This window comes from Condylura cristata, unplaced genomic scaffold (assembly GCF_000260355.1).
Source record: "Condylura cristata isolate star-nosed mole 26May11 unplaced genomic scaffold, ConCri1.0 scaffold00012, whole genome shotgun sequence".
NCBI classification, from domain to species: Eukaryota; Metazoa; Chordata; class Mammalia; order Eulipotyphla; family Talpidae; genus Condylura; species Condylura cristata.
This window is the reverse complement of record NW_004567113.1, coordinates 4,764,987-4,783,373: the sequence shown is the minus strand read 5'-3', so window position 1 is coordinate 4,783,373 and position 18,387 is coordinate 4,764,987. Positions and strand designations below refer to the sequence as shown.

Below are 18,387 nucleotides of genomic sequence, written 5' to 3'. Positions count from 1 at the left end.
AGACCGGTGTCCTTGTTCTGAGTGACAACAACATATGTTGTATTGATGTTTGAGAAAATGATTGAAAGTACAATATCAGTATTTCACAAAACCATGGGACAGCTGACTTTCCATTGCAAAAGCTGTGTTTATCTTTTGGTTCTGTGCATGTTCCTGTATCCTGGAAATAGCAAATTCTATTGTGTCTTAATGGAATCCTAAAAGACTACCATGAAAGTTTTTCCTATCTTTCACATGAACATCATCATCACCATCATCATCACTGAAGCTTGATTCCTCATGCTGGAAACTTAAGATGAAGTCTGTGACTGTTATCTGGTTTATCTCTTGGCTTTGAACTGTCAGAGCAAAAAGCAAGCAGAGAAGAGGTTCATAGATGTGGCAGTGCTGAAGGACAGCACTACTTATGTACACAACACTATCAGGCATTGACTGAGCCAGCAAACAAGTTAGGCTTTCACCAAGGCTTATGTAGTTATAAGAAAGGTCAAGAATAACTGTAGAATGGTTTCTGTATACAATTGACAGATGGAATCACTAACTGACTTAGCAGAATTTCAGCTAAAGTATGATTTTCAAGTAAACCTGAAAGAAACACTTTATCTGGAAAAGGCAAAATGTCTCCATAACAGCTGCAACTAATTCTGGACTAGTAATGTGGGCACATCTATTACTAAGGGATATTTACCACCTTTCCAGAATGGAAAGAAAGTAAAACAAGTCATTGGAATATATATATATATATATATATATATATATACATCCAAGGACAAAACACAAGTTCTAAAGCACCCATAAAATTTGAAAGATATTTAGTGGCAGTCTGTCTGACATAGAAATGATAAAGGATTTGCTTTGGCTGATGATTACTGCTGACAGTGACTAGGGAAAGCTGTGTGCTTGCTCCACTGCTCGTGTGAGCACAGCTGTGTGCTTCACACCCATGCACCCGAGGGTGGAAACTGCTTCCATATCAGTGAGGCCTGATGCCATTATTACAAGGAGGTTTTAAGGTCATTATTTTGCTCCATAATAGTTTTCTAATATTGGGTTACTTTTTTAGTAGTTGTTTTCACATTTTAAATAAAAATTTTATTCTAACTTTACAGTACATTCAGTAAATATCATTGTCTTAATGGTATTGGTGCTTTCGTTTAATATCAGAGCTTGTAATGTGTATGCATATACAGAAATCGGGATGGAAATATTTATTAAAGATGGAAGTCTGAGTTATGGCTTTTGTGCTAGACTTTCTAATAGATGTCATTCATATGCTTGTTATTGGAGATAACAGTTAGCAAAAGTGTTTTCTCCTATTAGAGACGTCACATTTAATTCCTCCTAGAAGATTGGTTTTATGGCTCTAAAACATCAGAAATGAGTGACTGGAACTGATTAGGTCTAGTTTAACTTCTGCCATTTTATCCTATTATACAAACTTTTTCTTAAATGTACACTAGGGACAATTAAAAAGATAACTTTTTTCCAAACAACTTTAGCTTCTATTTTTTTTAAACAGCATCTTGGTTTAATAAAAATGTCACAGTGTTTTGCTATTAATTGTATCAAGATTTTTAACTGAAAAAGTTGTTTTCAATTATGTAAAGAATGTATCATTTTACTTTTGTTTTTCTAATGTTTACACATTTTATTCATGCAAACATTAATTTTTTTAACTTAAGAGTGGAAAGATATAGCTAGTACAACTCATTTCCTCCATTTTAAGGGGAAGAAACCTGAACTTTATAAAAATTAAATGACTATTTAAGGGTTGGTTACACAACAAATATTTGTAAATGCCATTTACTGGTTTTCAATGCTATATTCTATATACCATAACATTTTAATTTTTTTTTAATTTTTATGACACTACTACTTTCAAAATCATCTAGCTAAAGAAAGCAAACAGAAAAATATCATAGAAGTAAGCAGTAGATGTTAATACAGTATAAACAATAACTTCATTTTAAAATGGTTTATTCAGATGCTAAATATGGAATGTATATGATGAGCCTGCAAGAGGAATGTTCTAAAGACATAGATTGTATTTTTAAATACAAAAATTTATTTGCACATACATGCATCTTTCAGCTTATTATGAAAAGATACGTTTAATTTCTGGGCAACCCTGGTAGCCTATATGTTATGTCTCAGTGCTATCACCACTACAACCTGAGTTCAATTCCCAGCAGGGGCGCTAACCCACATGGCACAGCAGACCCCTCCTGTCTCTCCCGATGCTCTCTTCAGCAGTGCACTTCATCAATCTGCCTCTTTTGCTCCCCAATCTGTCTCTGGTGAATCCTCTCACTCCTTGCTCCTCTGGCCTGTACCCAATCTAAAAAAAAATAAACAGTTGTGATATATAGTTTGTTAAGAAAACTTTATATGCTATAACTTAAATTTGTTGATGTTACATATCCTAAATCAAACATTCAAACCTTTTAAACTAAATATTAGAACAGTGCAAGCTGAACTGTCTGTAAGAGAATGGGAGAGCTCCATGGATTGTCTTCCCTGTTATTGGGGGAATTTGAAAATGGATTCCCTGATCATTTGCAAACTAGTTTAATCCAGATAGAATGATCATCTTTCCTATGGATAGAAGAATAATGTTACATGCAACATAAATAACCTATGCTTATTAACACAATTCTATGATTAAATGATAATCATATTCTCATTTTCCTACTGTTAATATTGATCCAGCTTCCAAGAGTACACTTTGTTCATTCCTGTATTTGTCACCTCTCTTAATAGACATATACCATATGCTTATATGTGATGTATTATTTAAAGTTTTTATGTGATTAAGCAAAAAATGATTTTAGATTCCTTAGTGAATATCAACTAAGCTATAAAAGGTTTGGCCTCCTTGGTGATGCAAGAGGTTAAGCACTATGAAGCTAGCCGAGGCTTTTGCAGCATGAGTTCAATCCCCAGCAGGAAGATGACCCACATGGAGGAGGAGACTGCTCCTGTTTTGCCCACTGCTCCCCTCAGCAGTGTATTTCTGTAGATCTGCCTGTTCTTCCCCCCACTCTGTCTGATGAATCCACTCACCCTTACACCTCTAGCCTATACCCCAGCCAGAAGTGTATACACAAAATAAATAATATGTTTATTACTATTGTATGCATAAAATAAATAATATACATCTTTAAAGAAAAATATTGAAAAAGCTATCCTCTAAAGTGAGATCTAACAAACCCTCCACATGTAGTAATGATAAGGTTGTGCAGTGGAGCTTATTGTGTTGCAACCTCAGTTCCCCTATGCAGGGCTGATGAGCTCTTCTCTGGAGTGCAGTCACTTGCACCTCTGGGCAGAGGGGAGGAGCTTCACTCTCTTTAACAAAAGCATGTAAGCAATGACTGCTCACCGCATGACTAGAAATAACTGAGCCCCTTGCCGCCATTTGGGATCAACTTGAAGAACTTTGCAGCTGTAGACTGGTCCCTGGAGTCACCCGAGCCCTTTGCATTTTGCAACAGAATTTTGAGTATCTCAAAGTCAAACTTCACATTCTTTCCTATTCTTGCCGTGACTTTTTTTTTTTTTTTTTAAGATTTATTTATTCATACAGACTGGGGTACAGGCCAGAGATGCGGAGGGTGAGAGGCTTCACCAGAGACAGAGTGGGGTACAGAACAGGCAGATCGATGAAGTACACTGCTGAGGGGAGCAGCAGGTGGGTCAGGAGAGGTCTGCCGTGCCATGTGGTCACCTCCGGGGCAGGCGGGAATCGAACTCATGCGGAAGTGACTTAATCTTCTTAGTGCTGTGCTTTAACCCGCTGCGCCACCAGGGAGGGCCTTGCCGTGACTTTTTTTTTTTTTTTTTTAAGATTTATTTATTATGCATACAGAACTGGGGTACAGGCCAGAGGCTCGGGGCGGTGAGAGGCTTCACCAGAGACAGAGTGGGGAGCAGAACAGGCAGATCGACGAAGTACACTGCTGAGGGGAGCAGCAGGTGGGTCAGGAGAGGTCTGCCACACCATGTGGTCACCTCCGGGGCAGGCGGGAATCGAACTCATGCGGAAGTGGCTTTAGCTTCTCAGTGCAGTGCTTTAACCCACTGCGCCACCAGGGAGGGCCTTTGCCGTGACTTTTTAAAAGAGCATTTCATGCAACCCACCAGCTCACAAACAAATCTTCATCTTAGAGATGTTTCCTGGGAACCTGACCCAAAACATAGAAGATAGTTTAGAAAAATTTCATGAAAATGAGTACATTTTAGTGAAAACTTTAACACAAACAATTTTCAGATGTGTAAAGTTTGGAGAAGATAATATTTCAGGTTTTGGAAATACCTGAAATACCTCAGCACTCACACTGAGATATATTTTGGAATAAATCACATAGAGAAGAACAAAAATTAATTTACCAGCATGCACTGACAGAAGAGCTGGATGGGTAAGAGATTGAGGAAAAGAATGATTTTGTAGGTAAATGAGGGATCATAAAACTATGAACATAATTATGACAAAAATCAGAGCTGAGATTTAGAAAGAATATCCTATTTACATTTTTGGTTGAATCAAAATAAGTAAGAAAATTTTGTTTTTGCAATATGTGATAACACATAAAAGTGCTAGGATTTCACAGGTTTTTTACACAAACATGATGATAAAGATTTCATAGACCCTTAAGTACTTCCTCATTGATTTAATTGTTTAAGTTCTACTAAATCTTTTATGGTAATTATTTTCAATACCAAAAATTAGGAACAGAAAACATCAACATTTATGGAAGTGCCTGAGATCTTTTAGTACCAATACATTCCTGATACTGATACATGTTCATACAAATTATATCTGCAAGAGATATGAAATTCATTGATATCTGAAAGAATTGTCTTTGAAATGACAAAGCAAGCTAAATACTCTAATTTTTCTCTTTATGTACTCGCTCAACACATATTTTTTAAGAGAATATAGTTGAATATATACCGATGCTGTACATGAGATCACAAAAAAAGGTAGGGCAACAGAAATATAAAAAATAGTTAAAGTAGTATTGTTAAGGGGAATGATATCCTAAAGGAACTCTGCAGAGTCTTGTGGACCCGTACTCCAGCTTTCTGTACTCTATCCCATACTTGAGTGACTGGAAACTACAACTCCCAGCAGTACCAGGGAGAGAACTTTAAGGACCAAGTGCAGAGCTAGCAGGAATTCTGGGACATTGGGGGATAAATAGGGCACAATTGCGTCTCTCTCGCTCAGGGAAATGGCTCTCTGAACCGCATGACTTGGTGTTTTCAGGCAGCCGAGCCGGTAAGGTATTACAGTTACTTTGTATTCTGCTCTCTGTCCCTGGGTTGTTTCCTATTCCTTTCCCCTTTTGTAAATAAACCCGTTATTGACCCTTTTGTGTGTGCCTGCAGTATAACTGAATTTTGAGCATGCAGGTGAGGCCCCACGGACAGGCGGCCAGGTCCACTCTGGGCTACCTGTAACAGTATCAGTTTTGCCAAAGGGGAAACATTGACTGTTTGAAATGACAGATAGTCAGCCACATCTAAGATGAGTAGATATTAGCTGGAAAAAGAACAAAAAAGGTAGTCCAGGAAGTGGGGAAATGAAGAATGTTTCCTATAAGAGCAGTAGATTGTTAACAGACTAGAGGAATGAGAGCTTGGGGCATAGAAGCTTCTGAAATGAGCCCAGTGTGGCTAGAGTAAAGACAGGATGGAGGCTTGATTGCTCATTAGTTAAAATAGGTAAACCAAAAAAAAAAAAAAAATCATGAAGTGTTTGTGAATCATGTTAAAGTGCCTCAGTTTTATTTGAGGGGTAAGGTTAAGTGTTAAGTCACCAAGGTACTATAAACAAGGGGGAAGCGAACTGACGTGATAAATAACTCATTGGCTACCATGTGGGAAATCCACTCTCCTTGGACTAGCACAGAACAGACTGGATGAGAGAACACCAATTAAGAAGCTGATGTCCTATGTGTTTATAGATACATTATAAATTATGTAAATGGTTAATTTTCACTGTAAACAGTTTTAGCTGAGAAACTAAGCATGCTCAAGCCAATTCAGCTGTAAAAAAGACAAAAATCACAACAAGTAAGAGTGATATTGATTAAAAAGGACCTAATGAAACATGAAAAAAATCAATCAGGAAAGCATTAAAGGTTCAGGATCTAATACTGAATGTAATTTGAATTTTTGTTATAGATTTAAAAAAAAAATCTGTTGCCAATCTCTTCAGAATTTCCTGGAAGTGAAATAAGCAGAGGATAGATGTTGTAAATCTATAATTGTGTGGCCATGTGCAGCTGATGTACTAGAAGGGTCTATCAAATGTCCAGTCCCTCATATTATGCTAAATCATCTAAATTCAATTCTGTATCAAATACCAAATTTTAATTTATACCAGTTTCATTGCTATCAAAAAACCAGAAATTTTCAAGCAATTTAGATTCAGGAATGATATAATCTTTTCTCTTTTCCTGGGCTAGGAGGAGCTTGATATTTCCTTTGCTTCCAATTTCTAATACTGTATAATAAGTTGGTGAAGATGGCATTAGCAAACAAGCTGTTGTACATTCTAAAGCACTGACAACCATTGCTCTCAAGGACTGTCGTAATTGTTACTGGCTGACAAGTTGTTTCTTGAATTTCTTACTCAAGAATAAAAGAAAGACTGTAAACACAAGACTTGACTTTGAAGCTGAGATTTATTGCAGTGATAAGTAATAGATAGCTCTAAGAAGACCTCAAAGATGATTGCCATTCTGAAAAGCAACAGTTTCTCCCTTATAAATACATACATACATACACACATACATACATACATACATACATATGCCTCATTCATTCAGCTCAACAACCAGGGATTATTCTGCATGGTGGGGGAAAGGAAGGCAGTGTTGGAAAGGCCTTGCATGGCTGCACTAAGAGAACATGCTTCTCTAAGTGTCATATTTAGACAATAGGGGACAAATTTCACCAAGAGGTGGAGAGCATATTATATTAATGAAAATAAGGTTGCGGTAAGTTCAGGGTTCTCACGTTGCATGTACTCTGATCAGTGTCTCCCTGGAACAGCAGCTGTCCCACTGTGGACTCCTGACAAAATTGACTAAAATAAAGAGGTAACTAGGAACACAGAGTTAATTATTTCCTGTTAAATCTCACACAGTGATTTGCTATATTGTTAGCTTTCATGTTTCCAAGACTACAACACCACAGGAAAGATGCAACAGGCTTCTGTGTCATAATTATTAACTATTTTGTAGTTGCCATATCATGATGAATTTTGTGTTTTGATATGTGGCTGAGATGACTTTGCTCACTGAAGTATTTGCAAATGTTAGTTGAAACCAATCTGTCAAACCAAATTGTCAAGCTGTTATATTATTAGTGGCTAGTAACTGATCAGTTGCATGGTGAAAAGTGCTTTGCACCAAAGAACTTACGGCATAACTACCTAGAACTTACACTCCCATCTACAGGAAGCTTGGGGAAAGGTATGAGTCATGGTGATAGATGAATAAAACATCATCTCCAATAAAGTCTTTTGTTAATCGTCATTTCATTATAACTATGATGAGAAAAATGTGTCTGTATTGAGCTGGCACATTCTCCTATGTTTGTATGGATTTTCTCCAGGAACCCTGGTTTTCTCCACATCTTGAAAATGTGTACGAGAGGTTCACTAGCAAATCTCAATTGCCCCAGTCTGTGTGTGTGTGTGTGTTGAGCCCTAAAGAGGGACGACCTCTTGTCCAGAGTTGGGACTCACTTTGCAAACTGCTTGGCAAGAATAAACTCTGGTCACCTGCATATCTTCTCTACAATAAGTAAATTTCAATCTGACATTGAAATTTGAAAATGAATGGATGAATGAATGAATACAAATGATTGACTACAACTGATGTGTTTTGACTTTTTTTTTTTTTAAGATTTATTAATTTATGCATCTAGAACTGGGGTACAGGCCAGAGATGCAGGGGCAGTGAGAAGATTTACCAGAGATGGAATGGGGAGCAGAACAGGTAGACTGACAAAGTACACTGCTGAAGGGAGTGCTGTGCTTTAACCCACTGTGCCACCAGGGAGGACCTGTATTGACTTTTTAACAAAAAGTTTTATGATGTTTTTGTGACCAGAACGTTACCATAGGAATTTAACTCTTTTTACATCAATTATCTTAGTATTAAATTGATTTTATTCACTTAAAATTTCAGTGTCCTAAAAACTACTAGTGATAATTCAGAATTTGCTGTAGTAGATTTGAGAGATAGTTAGTTGACCAAAATAAGATTTGGTGATTTAATATAAATGTGTGGCAAAAAGAAAATAAATAAATAAATAAAATGGTGATTCTTAGTTCTGACTTAAACCAAAATATCATCAGTAACTTAATAGTTTTGTCGTTTATAAAATTTGTATATTTTGAGGAATGGAAACATATCACTGAGCTTTTTTTGTGTAAAAAGCCATGCACCATTTAGAATGCACAAACTGGCAACTCTCTGCCTGCTTGTGTTTATGCAGGCACAGTTATTTTCCTTTTCTAATTAACAACCCCGCCCCTTGCAAATGCAGATATTCACTTGCTTGTGTGTATAAAGGCATCTCTTTTTCCTTTATATAAACCTTTAAATAAAAAATAAAAGATAGTGTGCAAATCAGTTAAAGCATCATAAAACAATGATAATTGTGCATTAAGGTATTTTGGTGTGTGTGTGCTTTAATGGCTTTAGATGTTACACATTTTTCTTTTTTCAACTATTCAGTTTTTGTTTTTGTTTTTGTTTTTTTTCTAGATATAGCATCATTTCTAAATGGTAACGCTTTATACATATACATGCATGCTTATTTTGGTGTCTTTGGAGAGGTGCTTTTAGTATTTATTTGCATAAGGATAGTTTTATTTTTCCTTTTTTGCATTTGTCTGCTTTGCAAAATATAAGTATGCAAGTTTGTGAACAAATGAAATATAAGTTCAACCCTTTGGCTCTGATTTTCATGTCATATTTTTGCCAGAACCTTAGTCATATAGATAATTCATTTCAAATTAATGTAATAAATGCACAGTTCTTAGTTGGAACTTTGCAACAAATAAATCAGTAGGCTATCTATTGAGTGGATTTTTATCTCAAGTACCAACTGTCATTAAATTTTTGGACCTGGTTTGGTGCCTAAACTCCCTTCCTAAATGTATCATGCTGTCATATCTTTGAGAAATATCTTTTTATATAGATGATTGGTGTCCAATTGACTGCTCAGCTGAGTAGGTTGTGAGCTTCAAACCTGGAATTAGGAGACATAATTACTTCAATTTATACGGAATATTAGTTTTGAGACTCCAAAGCCTTAGATATTATACAGAAATCCAAGGATGAGAAAGGTAGGATGAGCTGGTAGGCCAGCTTCTGCTTCTATGAATACAGTGAAAAAACCTGGTAAAACTTAAATACACTCCCATTTTTTTAAGAAAACCCTACTATCCCAGGGATCACCACAAGCCAGTGTGTGACTTGCCTATCCCTAAGACAGCCTCTTTCTATAGATGAAGCCCTGTGAGTTGCAGCTATGATGGTGTTTCTACAGAGGTAGTTTGTATATTAAAAAAAAAAAAAAAAGTGCATTTACAAGCCTATTTGGTTAGTTCTTTGGCCAGTTGCCAAAGAACACAAAAGAATTCAACACAGGATTATTCTTACTGATTAGTTATTCATAGTGGTAAAATAAAGTGACACCAATAGAGAATCTTGAACAATCTGATCTTCCATGTTCTATTCTTAAATAACCAGCTTATATGTTATACATTTTCTTTTATCTGGTGATCTCTTTGAGGTAGATTTCAGAGTTTGGTAGTCTGAAAGATTATGTGAGGTATTGAAGAAGTGTGAGATTGAAGTTTGAGTTCAAGGAAATTTTAACTTGGAATTGACTGGGAGATCAAATATTTAGAGAAGTAGAATAGTCTGTATTTTTCTTTTTATAATGGGATCTGAGAAGAACTGAATTGATTCCTTGTGTAGTTTTAAGACTATCATACTCAAAAACAAAATTTTGCAAGAAATTGAAACTCCTTATTAAATTGTTCCATGAAACATTGCTTCTATAAATTGAGGCCTTCTAGAAAACAATTATCAAGGTTATGTTAGTCTGTGAACCTTAATGCTTTGCTTTTGTACTTATTAGAAGTTGTTTCAATGAAAAGCATTTATAATATGAATTCTGGTATAATGGGGAGTACTTCCATCTGAAACATGTGATATTGGTATGGAACTATTTGAATCTTGTTTTGTTTTCTCAGCCCTTCCATGAAGAGAATTGTATCTAAAATTTTCTCTTTTGAAAAAAAAATAAACAAGGAAGATATTATTGTACATTGATGTTTCCTAAGTAGAAATAAACTTTAAATACTAGAGTACATTTTTAAGCCTAATTTTAGGTAATCTTATGTCAATTAATCTCGTTATCTTTCGAACAAATATTCACATTGGTGTTCAAAATTATTATATTCCTTCCACTTTTCAAAGCTACTTTCTTGAGTTACTCTTTTTTTTTGAAATATAGTTTATAAGGGGCTACATTTTTTGTTAAGGCCTCTTTTAACTGTGGTTGGATGTTTTGTGCTAGTCTCTTGAAAAGGACCATTTGATTTGAATTTTTTAGAGTTACATCAAAGTGCAAATAGTCTTTAACTTGGAGGTTATTTTGAGTCTGAATGCAAACACAAATTCAAATGCAAGCAGAGCTCATAGCCAGTCACCCTATGAATGTTGACATGGAAGTAATGTTTCATTGTAGTAGATACCTTCCAGACTGAAGGACTGGGGAAGAAAATATTCTTATTTACATAAATGACTTAATGTGTGTGAAATTCCCTTGTTAACCTCAGCAGATAGCATTAATTTCGATTCAAGATTATCTGAACCTTGGCTGTGACTCTTGGTTTGCAATCTGCATGCAATACTAACAAATTTAGAAAGGTTTTACAGTTCCATAAGTGTACATAGACATTCCCTATACTTTTCAACATCTATTAGTTATTGAACTTTATAAACTGGCATTAAAATATTAAAGCAATGTTTTGCTATATCATTTGTAAGTACTTTTACATTGTGGCACATTATTTTGCAGAGGCAAAGCAAAAGTTAATTTCTTGAAGTTACTTATGACTGCTTCAGTAGCATTTGATGGAGGATCTTTTACACGTACTTGTAATAGATGAAAAATAAAACATTGCAAATTCTTGTTTTTTAATAAAGACTAAAACAGATAACAAGTTTCTGGGCCAAATTGTGGTAGGATAAATTAAACTTAAATTGCCCTCTACTAAGTAATTTGAGTGCATTTCTGTAAACATATTTATGCTGAAATAAAGTTTTAAAAGCATAAAAATATGTATAAATCTGAAGTGGAAGAATTAGGAAAATACACTCTGACTTACCAAAAGTAGTGTTGATTATAATATAAGATAATCTTTTCACAAAAATATGAGCAAGAAACATTTTTGCTAAAAAAGATGGTGAAGAATAGAATAGGACTTTTAAATGATATACTAAATGAAATATATACATGTTAATTATCAGTGATGCAAGTCTGTAAACTTACATAGTGCTATAATGCAATGTGAATTAAATAAAAGATAACTGAAAAATAAGTAACTAATGCATTATATGCTCTTAGAATAATTCTTTAACAGACTCATCAGTATACACCTCAGGGTATTTTAATCATAAAATGGGTTAAATATGCAACTTTAATTTCATACAGCACATCACATCTTTTAATGATCCACTAGGATATGCATATGTTACATTGGAAACAGTTTACATTGTTTCTAGGAAAAAGTATCAGGTACAAGATGGAGAATTCCAGTCAGATAATTCAGATTAACTAGTCCGGTCCTCAGTTTCATCTTCACTATGATGTAGACAGCATGATTAAAATGTTCCTATTTACTAAAAACTTTGTTTCTCAGTTTGATTCTTATTTCTCTATTATCAAAGAATTTTTGAGTGCATATATAAATGTACATATACATACATATGTATATATATGCACATTTACACATATATGAATGATGAATGATCTAGGTAAACTCAAAAATTCTTAATCATTGTTTTTGTTTTGAGTTTTTTATCATGTATCCCAGGATTTTTCTACTCATTACATTTTATTTTAGAGTTGGAAATGTCCTTTTTTTGGTCAGGCATTTTTCTCTCTGAAAGTAACTTTCGAAACATGAAGGCAACAGGATGCACCACTGACTGCAGCATCCCTGTGTTCACTGCTTTGCTGGGCTCATGTTTATTTAACAACCTGTCCTTGCTTTCCAAGTGTATCTGCAGGTTGCAAGGAACCTAGGAATATGTATTGGAACATTAGAGGAGTGTCATAAATGTTTGATGATCCAGATGATTCTCCAGAAGTATCTCTAAGTTACATTGCAGATTCAAGCATAGCAAAAGTTTTTCAGACTTATAAACACAGTGAAATACATTCTTCATAAATGTTTTTGTCTTTTTTATTTCCAACTTATCCTATCCAGAGAGGAACTACAACCTTTTGTATTTTCAGAAACTGTTATCTTCATTAATATATTATCTTCCCAAACTTTGATGCTCCTTTTTTTTTCCTTCTCTTTTATATTTGATGTCCACTACTGTTTCTATACAAAATAGTTACAATGAAATATATATGGATTTTATTTGATATTGTTTAAAAGGTTTACTCTGGTAGCAGTTTTTCATGTCAATTTAAAGGACATTTGGAAATTCTTTATATAAAGTATTCTTACTACCAAAATTCCAGATGACTACAATTTCTACAGAAGTAGAAAATCTTTGAAGTTAAACAATAAAAATGATCATGTTGACAGTGATTATGATAATAATATCAACAATAATAACAATAATTAAGCCCTTACCATTTATCAAGTGTTCTTCTCTATTGTTTACATGTATTATAAGATTTATAATCTGGTCCTCCCTGCTGACCCAGCGGGTTAAAGTGCAGCAACGCAAGGGAGCCACAGCTGTTTCAAAACGAGTTTGATCCCAGCCCAGAGGCCCATGAGGCGACCACATGGCGCAGCAGACCACTCCTGCCCCACCCACTGCTCCCCTCAGCAATGTATTTGGTCAATCTGCTTTGTTTTCCATGCTGTCTCTGGTGAAGCCTTTCACCGCTCCTGCCCCTCTGGCCTGTACCTCACTTCTGTATGCATAAATAAGTAAATCTTAAAAAATAAGACTCATGATTGTTTATAAAAGGTACATTTTTTTGTCATTTAACAGATGTAAAAAGAGGAGCATAATGGAATTAACTGACTTACTCTGTCTTGCACTGTTAGTAAATTCTGATGCCATTGATCAAATCCAGAAATTTGATTCTAAATCTATGATATTGACTGCTAAATCTAACCGTAGGAGGGTAAATTTAACAGGTATTTCTACTAATAAACTATGTATTACAAAAGAGTCTGGCTTACTGGGAAATAACAGTAAATCAGTCTTGTTGATTATTGTTACAAAAAAATAAAGCAATTTAAAATTTGAAATTAATTATTAAGTATTGATTTTACTAAATATACCCTATTAGTGCTGCGTGATTATTTATGACATTGCTAACATAGGAAATAATGTAAGACCTACCAAAAAGGAAACTAAAAATTGAATAAAATGTCATAACGTCAGTTTCCAGTGAGATATATTTAAGTATTTAAATCATAGAGGTAATAATTGAAATAATGCTGAAATTATATAATTTGTTCAAATAAAGTTAAAATTCTAAGAATTTCTTGAGTACAGAAGTGACTCAGAATATAGTTTTCATGTGTAAAATCTTAAATAATGTGAACATCAGTACACTAAAGGATAGTGGACAGGAGAAAGAAACATGACCTACATTGCCATCTCTTGGGGGTAACAGACATCTGTCAGGTTGAATGAAAGATGACACAACTCCCGGTGAATCACAATAACCAGCATTCCTATTTAAGAACAAAAACAAATTTCAACCTTAACTTAACTTTCTACCTCTCTTATTTAAATTTAGGAAGATATGAAAAGAAGGAAGAACAATAAACATCCATTAAATTGGAAACCATAGTTTCTAAGGCTGTGAAGTGTAACGTTTATATCCAGCTAAAACAGAATTGTGACAGAAAATGGATATTGTCAAAACCTGTCTCCACAATAGATTTTTATGCTCTCCAGAGCATCTGGCTTTCTGATTAATGGATCCATGCTTGCCATAGGATATGGTGGAAAAGAACTCTAACTTGCAATTTACTCTTAACTTTGACACATAGTTTCACTTGTGTATGCATTTCAATTTTTGCATCTAAATTTTCTTGTATGTAAAGTGTAGAGATTAGATTATATTGTCAATATTACTTACAAATGCACTCCCATTTTTGCTATGAACCTACTTTAAAGTTAGTCTGTTATACATTTTAGAAACAGTTTATCCTAGAACATTGCTTTATTATCACTATTATTTCTTCTGAAATCTTACAACAATACATTTCCTCTTTTTTAGGGTGGAGTTAATGGGTTGACTGGAGAACTAGAATTTGGAGAAAATGGAGGTAACCCTAATGTCCATTTTGAAATTCTTGGAACCAACTATGGAGAAGAGCTTGGCCGAAGTGTTCGCAAAGTAAGACCAGACACACTGATGATTATGCTTTTATTCTTTAGTAATTATGGTTATATTCTCTTCAGACACACAAATGTGTACAAAGTGCAGTTTGTGAAAGAATAAGAGTTAGATATTTTAAATGATGTAAACACCTAAAATATTGATTGAGAGTAAATTCTATTTTTGCCTTAAAATAATAATTCAAAGGTTAAAAAGTAATCTGATGGTTGCCTAGTAACTTACATCATCTTTCATTCAATAAAATAAAATATTTTAAAGTAGTGAGTAGTGAGTTTAATGTCATATTTTGTTAGACTTTCTAAAAGTTGACATACTATAATGTCACATTTTGTTAGACTTACTTTTCTTACCATATGAAATTTATTTAAGTTCTTATTCTAATTTTGTACATGCTGCAAGTTAAAAACCAGACAGCTACCCTGTATAAATATTATAGTATCTCAAATTTTCTGTGTTATGTATAAGTAGAAAATAATTTGCAGGAAATGAACTTTTATATACTACAGGTAACATGTAAGTATTTAGAAATTGAATGTCAATAACTGATAGTTCATGAAATACTGCAATTACTTTCTCAAAGAGAAATATAAAAGTCTCTAGAAAAGTGACTCTTCTGTGGGTTTGATGTGCCATTTTTATGTATTTTGGTAGGAATGTACCCATATATACAAAGCTCATATATACAAATTAATAACTGTATAAAATGACTTCTTTCTAATGTAGTTGTTTCTTTGGTATGGGTTTCTTGTTGAAACAGAGGACGCAGAAAAACTTAGACAAAACAGAACAGGCAGCAAAATACAAACAACATAAACCTACATTGCCACTATAAAAATAAATAATTCTAAAAATTTAAAACAAAAAGGAAAAGTCTACTTTAGTAACAGTAGACTACTTTCCTGTTTTTAATTAAAATTTGATACTTTGTTCATAGTAGATATTTTAAATATTTTATTTTTTAAAATATTGCATTAACTTATGATGTATCTTGGTTATTACAATGTGTGTGCTTCCTTAAATTTTGCTTGAGCTGGAGACATTTGACAGGGCTAGAAAATTTAATAAGTTCAACAAAAATTTACATAACTAAATGGATTTAAAGATTAAGTATGAAATACTTATGTATAAGTTAGTCTGGGAATTGACCTTATAATAAGACAAAAGACAGTATTTCGCAAATGATAGTCTCTACAGTTTAAACCAAAGAAGATTTAGTACACTTTCAAGATTCCCGGTTTTGCTCCGCCATCTTTTAAAGCGAATTCTTTGTTCACAAGTTTGAAGATGGCTCCCTCTGTGCCAATTCCATTAATCTAATATTGATTGGGAATGTAGATAAAACAGTAAGAAGTACATAAGTACAACATTTAGAACATAGCAAGAACTAAAATGCTAACTGAATACTTAGGATATTCATACCAATGTGTATAAATGTGACTATCATCTATAAGCAGACATTAAAATAATCACTGTATACATGATTAAATTCATAGATCCACCCTAAAAACGTTAGGAGTTAATCTAATCAGTAAGAAAAAACACTTGATAAATTTATGCTAGAAGAGTTGAACTTTCTTAATGATTTTCATTTTTTTTGTTTTATACTGAAGCAGGGCAAACAAAGAGAAAACACAGAACATTTTTATAAATTATTTTTAAGGATACTCCATTACATGGTCAAGGATTAAAACATACCAAACACCCTATACACTTTTTTTTTTTTTTTTAACTGGTTATATACTGTACTACACTTCTCAGTCCTGTAAACATTACTCTGAATCTTATGGTACTAATGTCTTAATATTTCAAATATAATTTTATCTCCCATGTAACCCTTAAGTAATTTTACTGGGGTTTAATGATATTTTGTTTTATGAGTGGACTCAGTATTGTATGCATTCTTCTTGCTTCTTATGTTAATGTTGTGCTGTATTATTTATCCTTGTTACCAGAGTAGCTTATCTGTTTATCTTATTGGATGGTTTTCTATCATATCAACATGTCATAATCTATTATACGTTCTATTTTTAGACCTTTACAAACAATGCTGTTATGAATATTCTTGAACTTCTATCTTTGATCTATATTCTTGGATTTGCACATGTATCTCTGTAGGTTCTCTGTCCTTAAGTAAAATTGTCAAATACAAGAAGGCATATCTTGAACCTTACTACATAAACTCAAAGTCATTTACATAGAGATTTGCAAATTTACATATCATGACCCCCTATTTTCATGTATATTATGTAAATAGTCTCATGGTTTCAGTTTGCCTTTCCTCAATTATTAAAAGATTATGGATCATTACTTATTTATTTTTGCCCTTCAGATATTCACTTAAGTCCACATTCAACTCTGGCCATTTTTTTATTGTTTTCTTTACATATTTTTAAAATTTAATATTAATGTGACAGTTGTTTCCATACCTATATAGTTTCATTCCTTTTATGTGTACATTCTTCACTCACCATCTAATAATACACCTACCTCCTATTTGTCCTCTAAGGTAACAAGTAATTTTTCATAGTCTATTAATTATTTGTGCTGTGCTTTGACAGTTTGTGGTTTGATTATTTGTATTCCACATAAGTGAAATCATCAGGTATCTGTTTTTCACTTTCTAATTTGTTTCACTTAGCATAATCATGTTATCTGCAAATAGTGAAAACTCACTCCTCATTTTTCAGCTGGAATTACTTTCAGTCTTCTTTTTGTCTGATTGTTCCTTCTAGTTCTTCAAACACCATATCAAACAACAGTGGAGATAGTGGGCATCCTTTCCTTCTTCTCAACTTAGGGGAGACACTTTCAGTTTTTTACCATTGAGTATGATGTTGACTGTGGATTTGTCATTTATGTTATTTATTATATGGATATAAAATATGTATATTACCATTTTATTTTAAATGTTTATCATAAATGTTGAGTTATGTGAAATGCTTGTTTGGTACCTATTGAAATGATCATGTGAGATTTATCTTCCATTTTGTCTATCAAGTAAATGACAATGATTGATTTGTAGCTGTAGAACCAACCCTATATCCAGTGTATGAAACCTACTGGATCAAGGTTGGTGGCTCATTCGATAAATTCATGACTTTGGCTTGCTAATTGTTTGTTGAATAGTTTTAGATCTGAGTTTTTAGATATATCAGCCCATGATTTTATTTTTTCAGTGCTTTCCTTGTTTGGTTTTAGAATAAATGTAACATTTGCCTCAGGAGATATATTTAAGGAGCTTTCTATCCTCTTAAATTTTTAGGACAGTTTGAGTTGTATAGGTATTGCTCTTTGAAGACTGGGTAGAATTCACTAGAGACACTATCTGGCTCTGAGCTTTTATTTTTAAGGAAATTTTCAGGTACTTTTTCAATCTGTGACTGTGATCAGTCTGTTAAAACTGTCTACTTCATCCTTGCTCAGTCTTAGGAGATTGTATGGTTATAAAAAAATGTCCACTTTATTTGTAAGTTCAGTTTGTATAATTAAACATTCTTGGTAGGTTCCAATAATTCATTGTGTTACTGCATCATTTGTTGTGAATTTTACCTTTTCATTTCTGTTTCTTTTTATTTGGGTTCTCTCTCTCTTTGCCAGGGTTTTGTCAATTTTGTTTATCTTTTTAAAGAATTAGCTTTTAGTTCACTGATCTCATGAACTGTTAGCTTTTTACTTTTTGATTTTATGATTGATAATAGGAGTTATATATATTTATATGCACATCTACAACATATATATGTT

General features: G+C 33.5%; 1 protein-coding gene across 2 annotated transcripts in view; it reads left to right on the top strand.

The window, feature by feature from the left end:
* GRID2 (glutamate receptor, ionotropic, delta 2) overlaps nucleotides 1-18,387 on the top strand; it is a 1,454,036-nt gene that overhangs the window by 930,085 nt on the left and 505,564 nt on the right. For both annotated transcript variants that reach the window (XM_004681119.2, XM_004681118.2), the window contains one exon: nucleotides 14,524-14,643. In XM_004681119.2, the coding sequence (XP_004681176.1) occupies nucleotides 14,524-14,643 (120 nt within the window). The remainder of the gene's footprint in view (nucleotides 1-14,523; nucleotides 14,644-18,387) is intronic.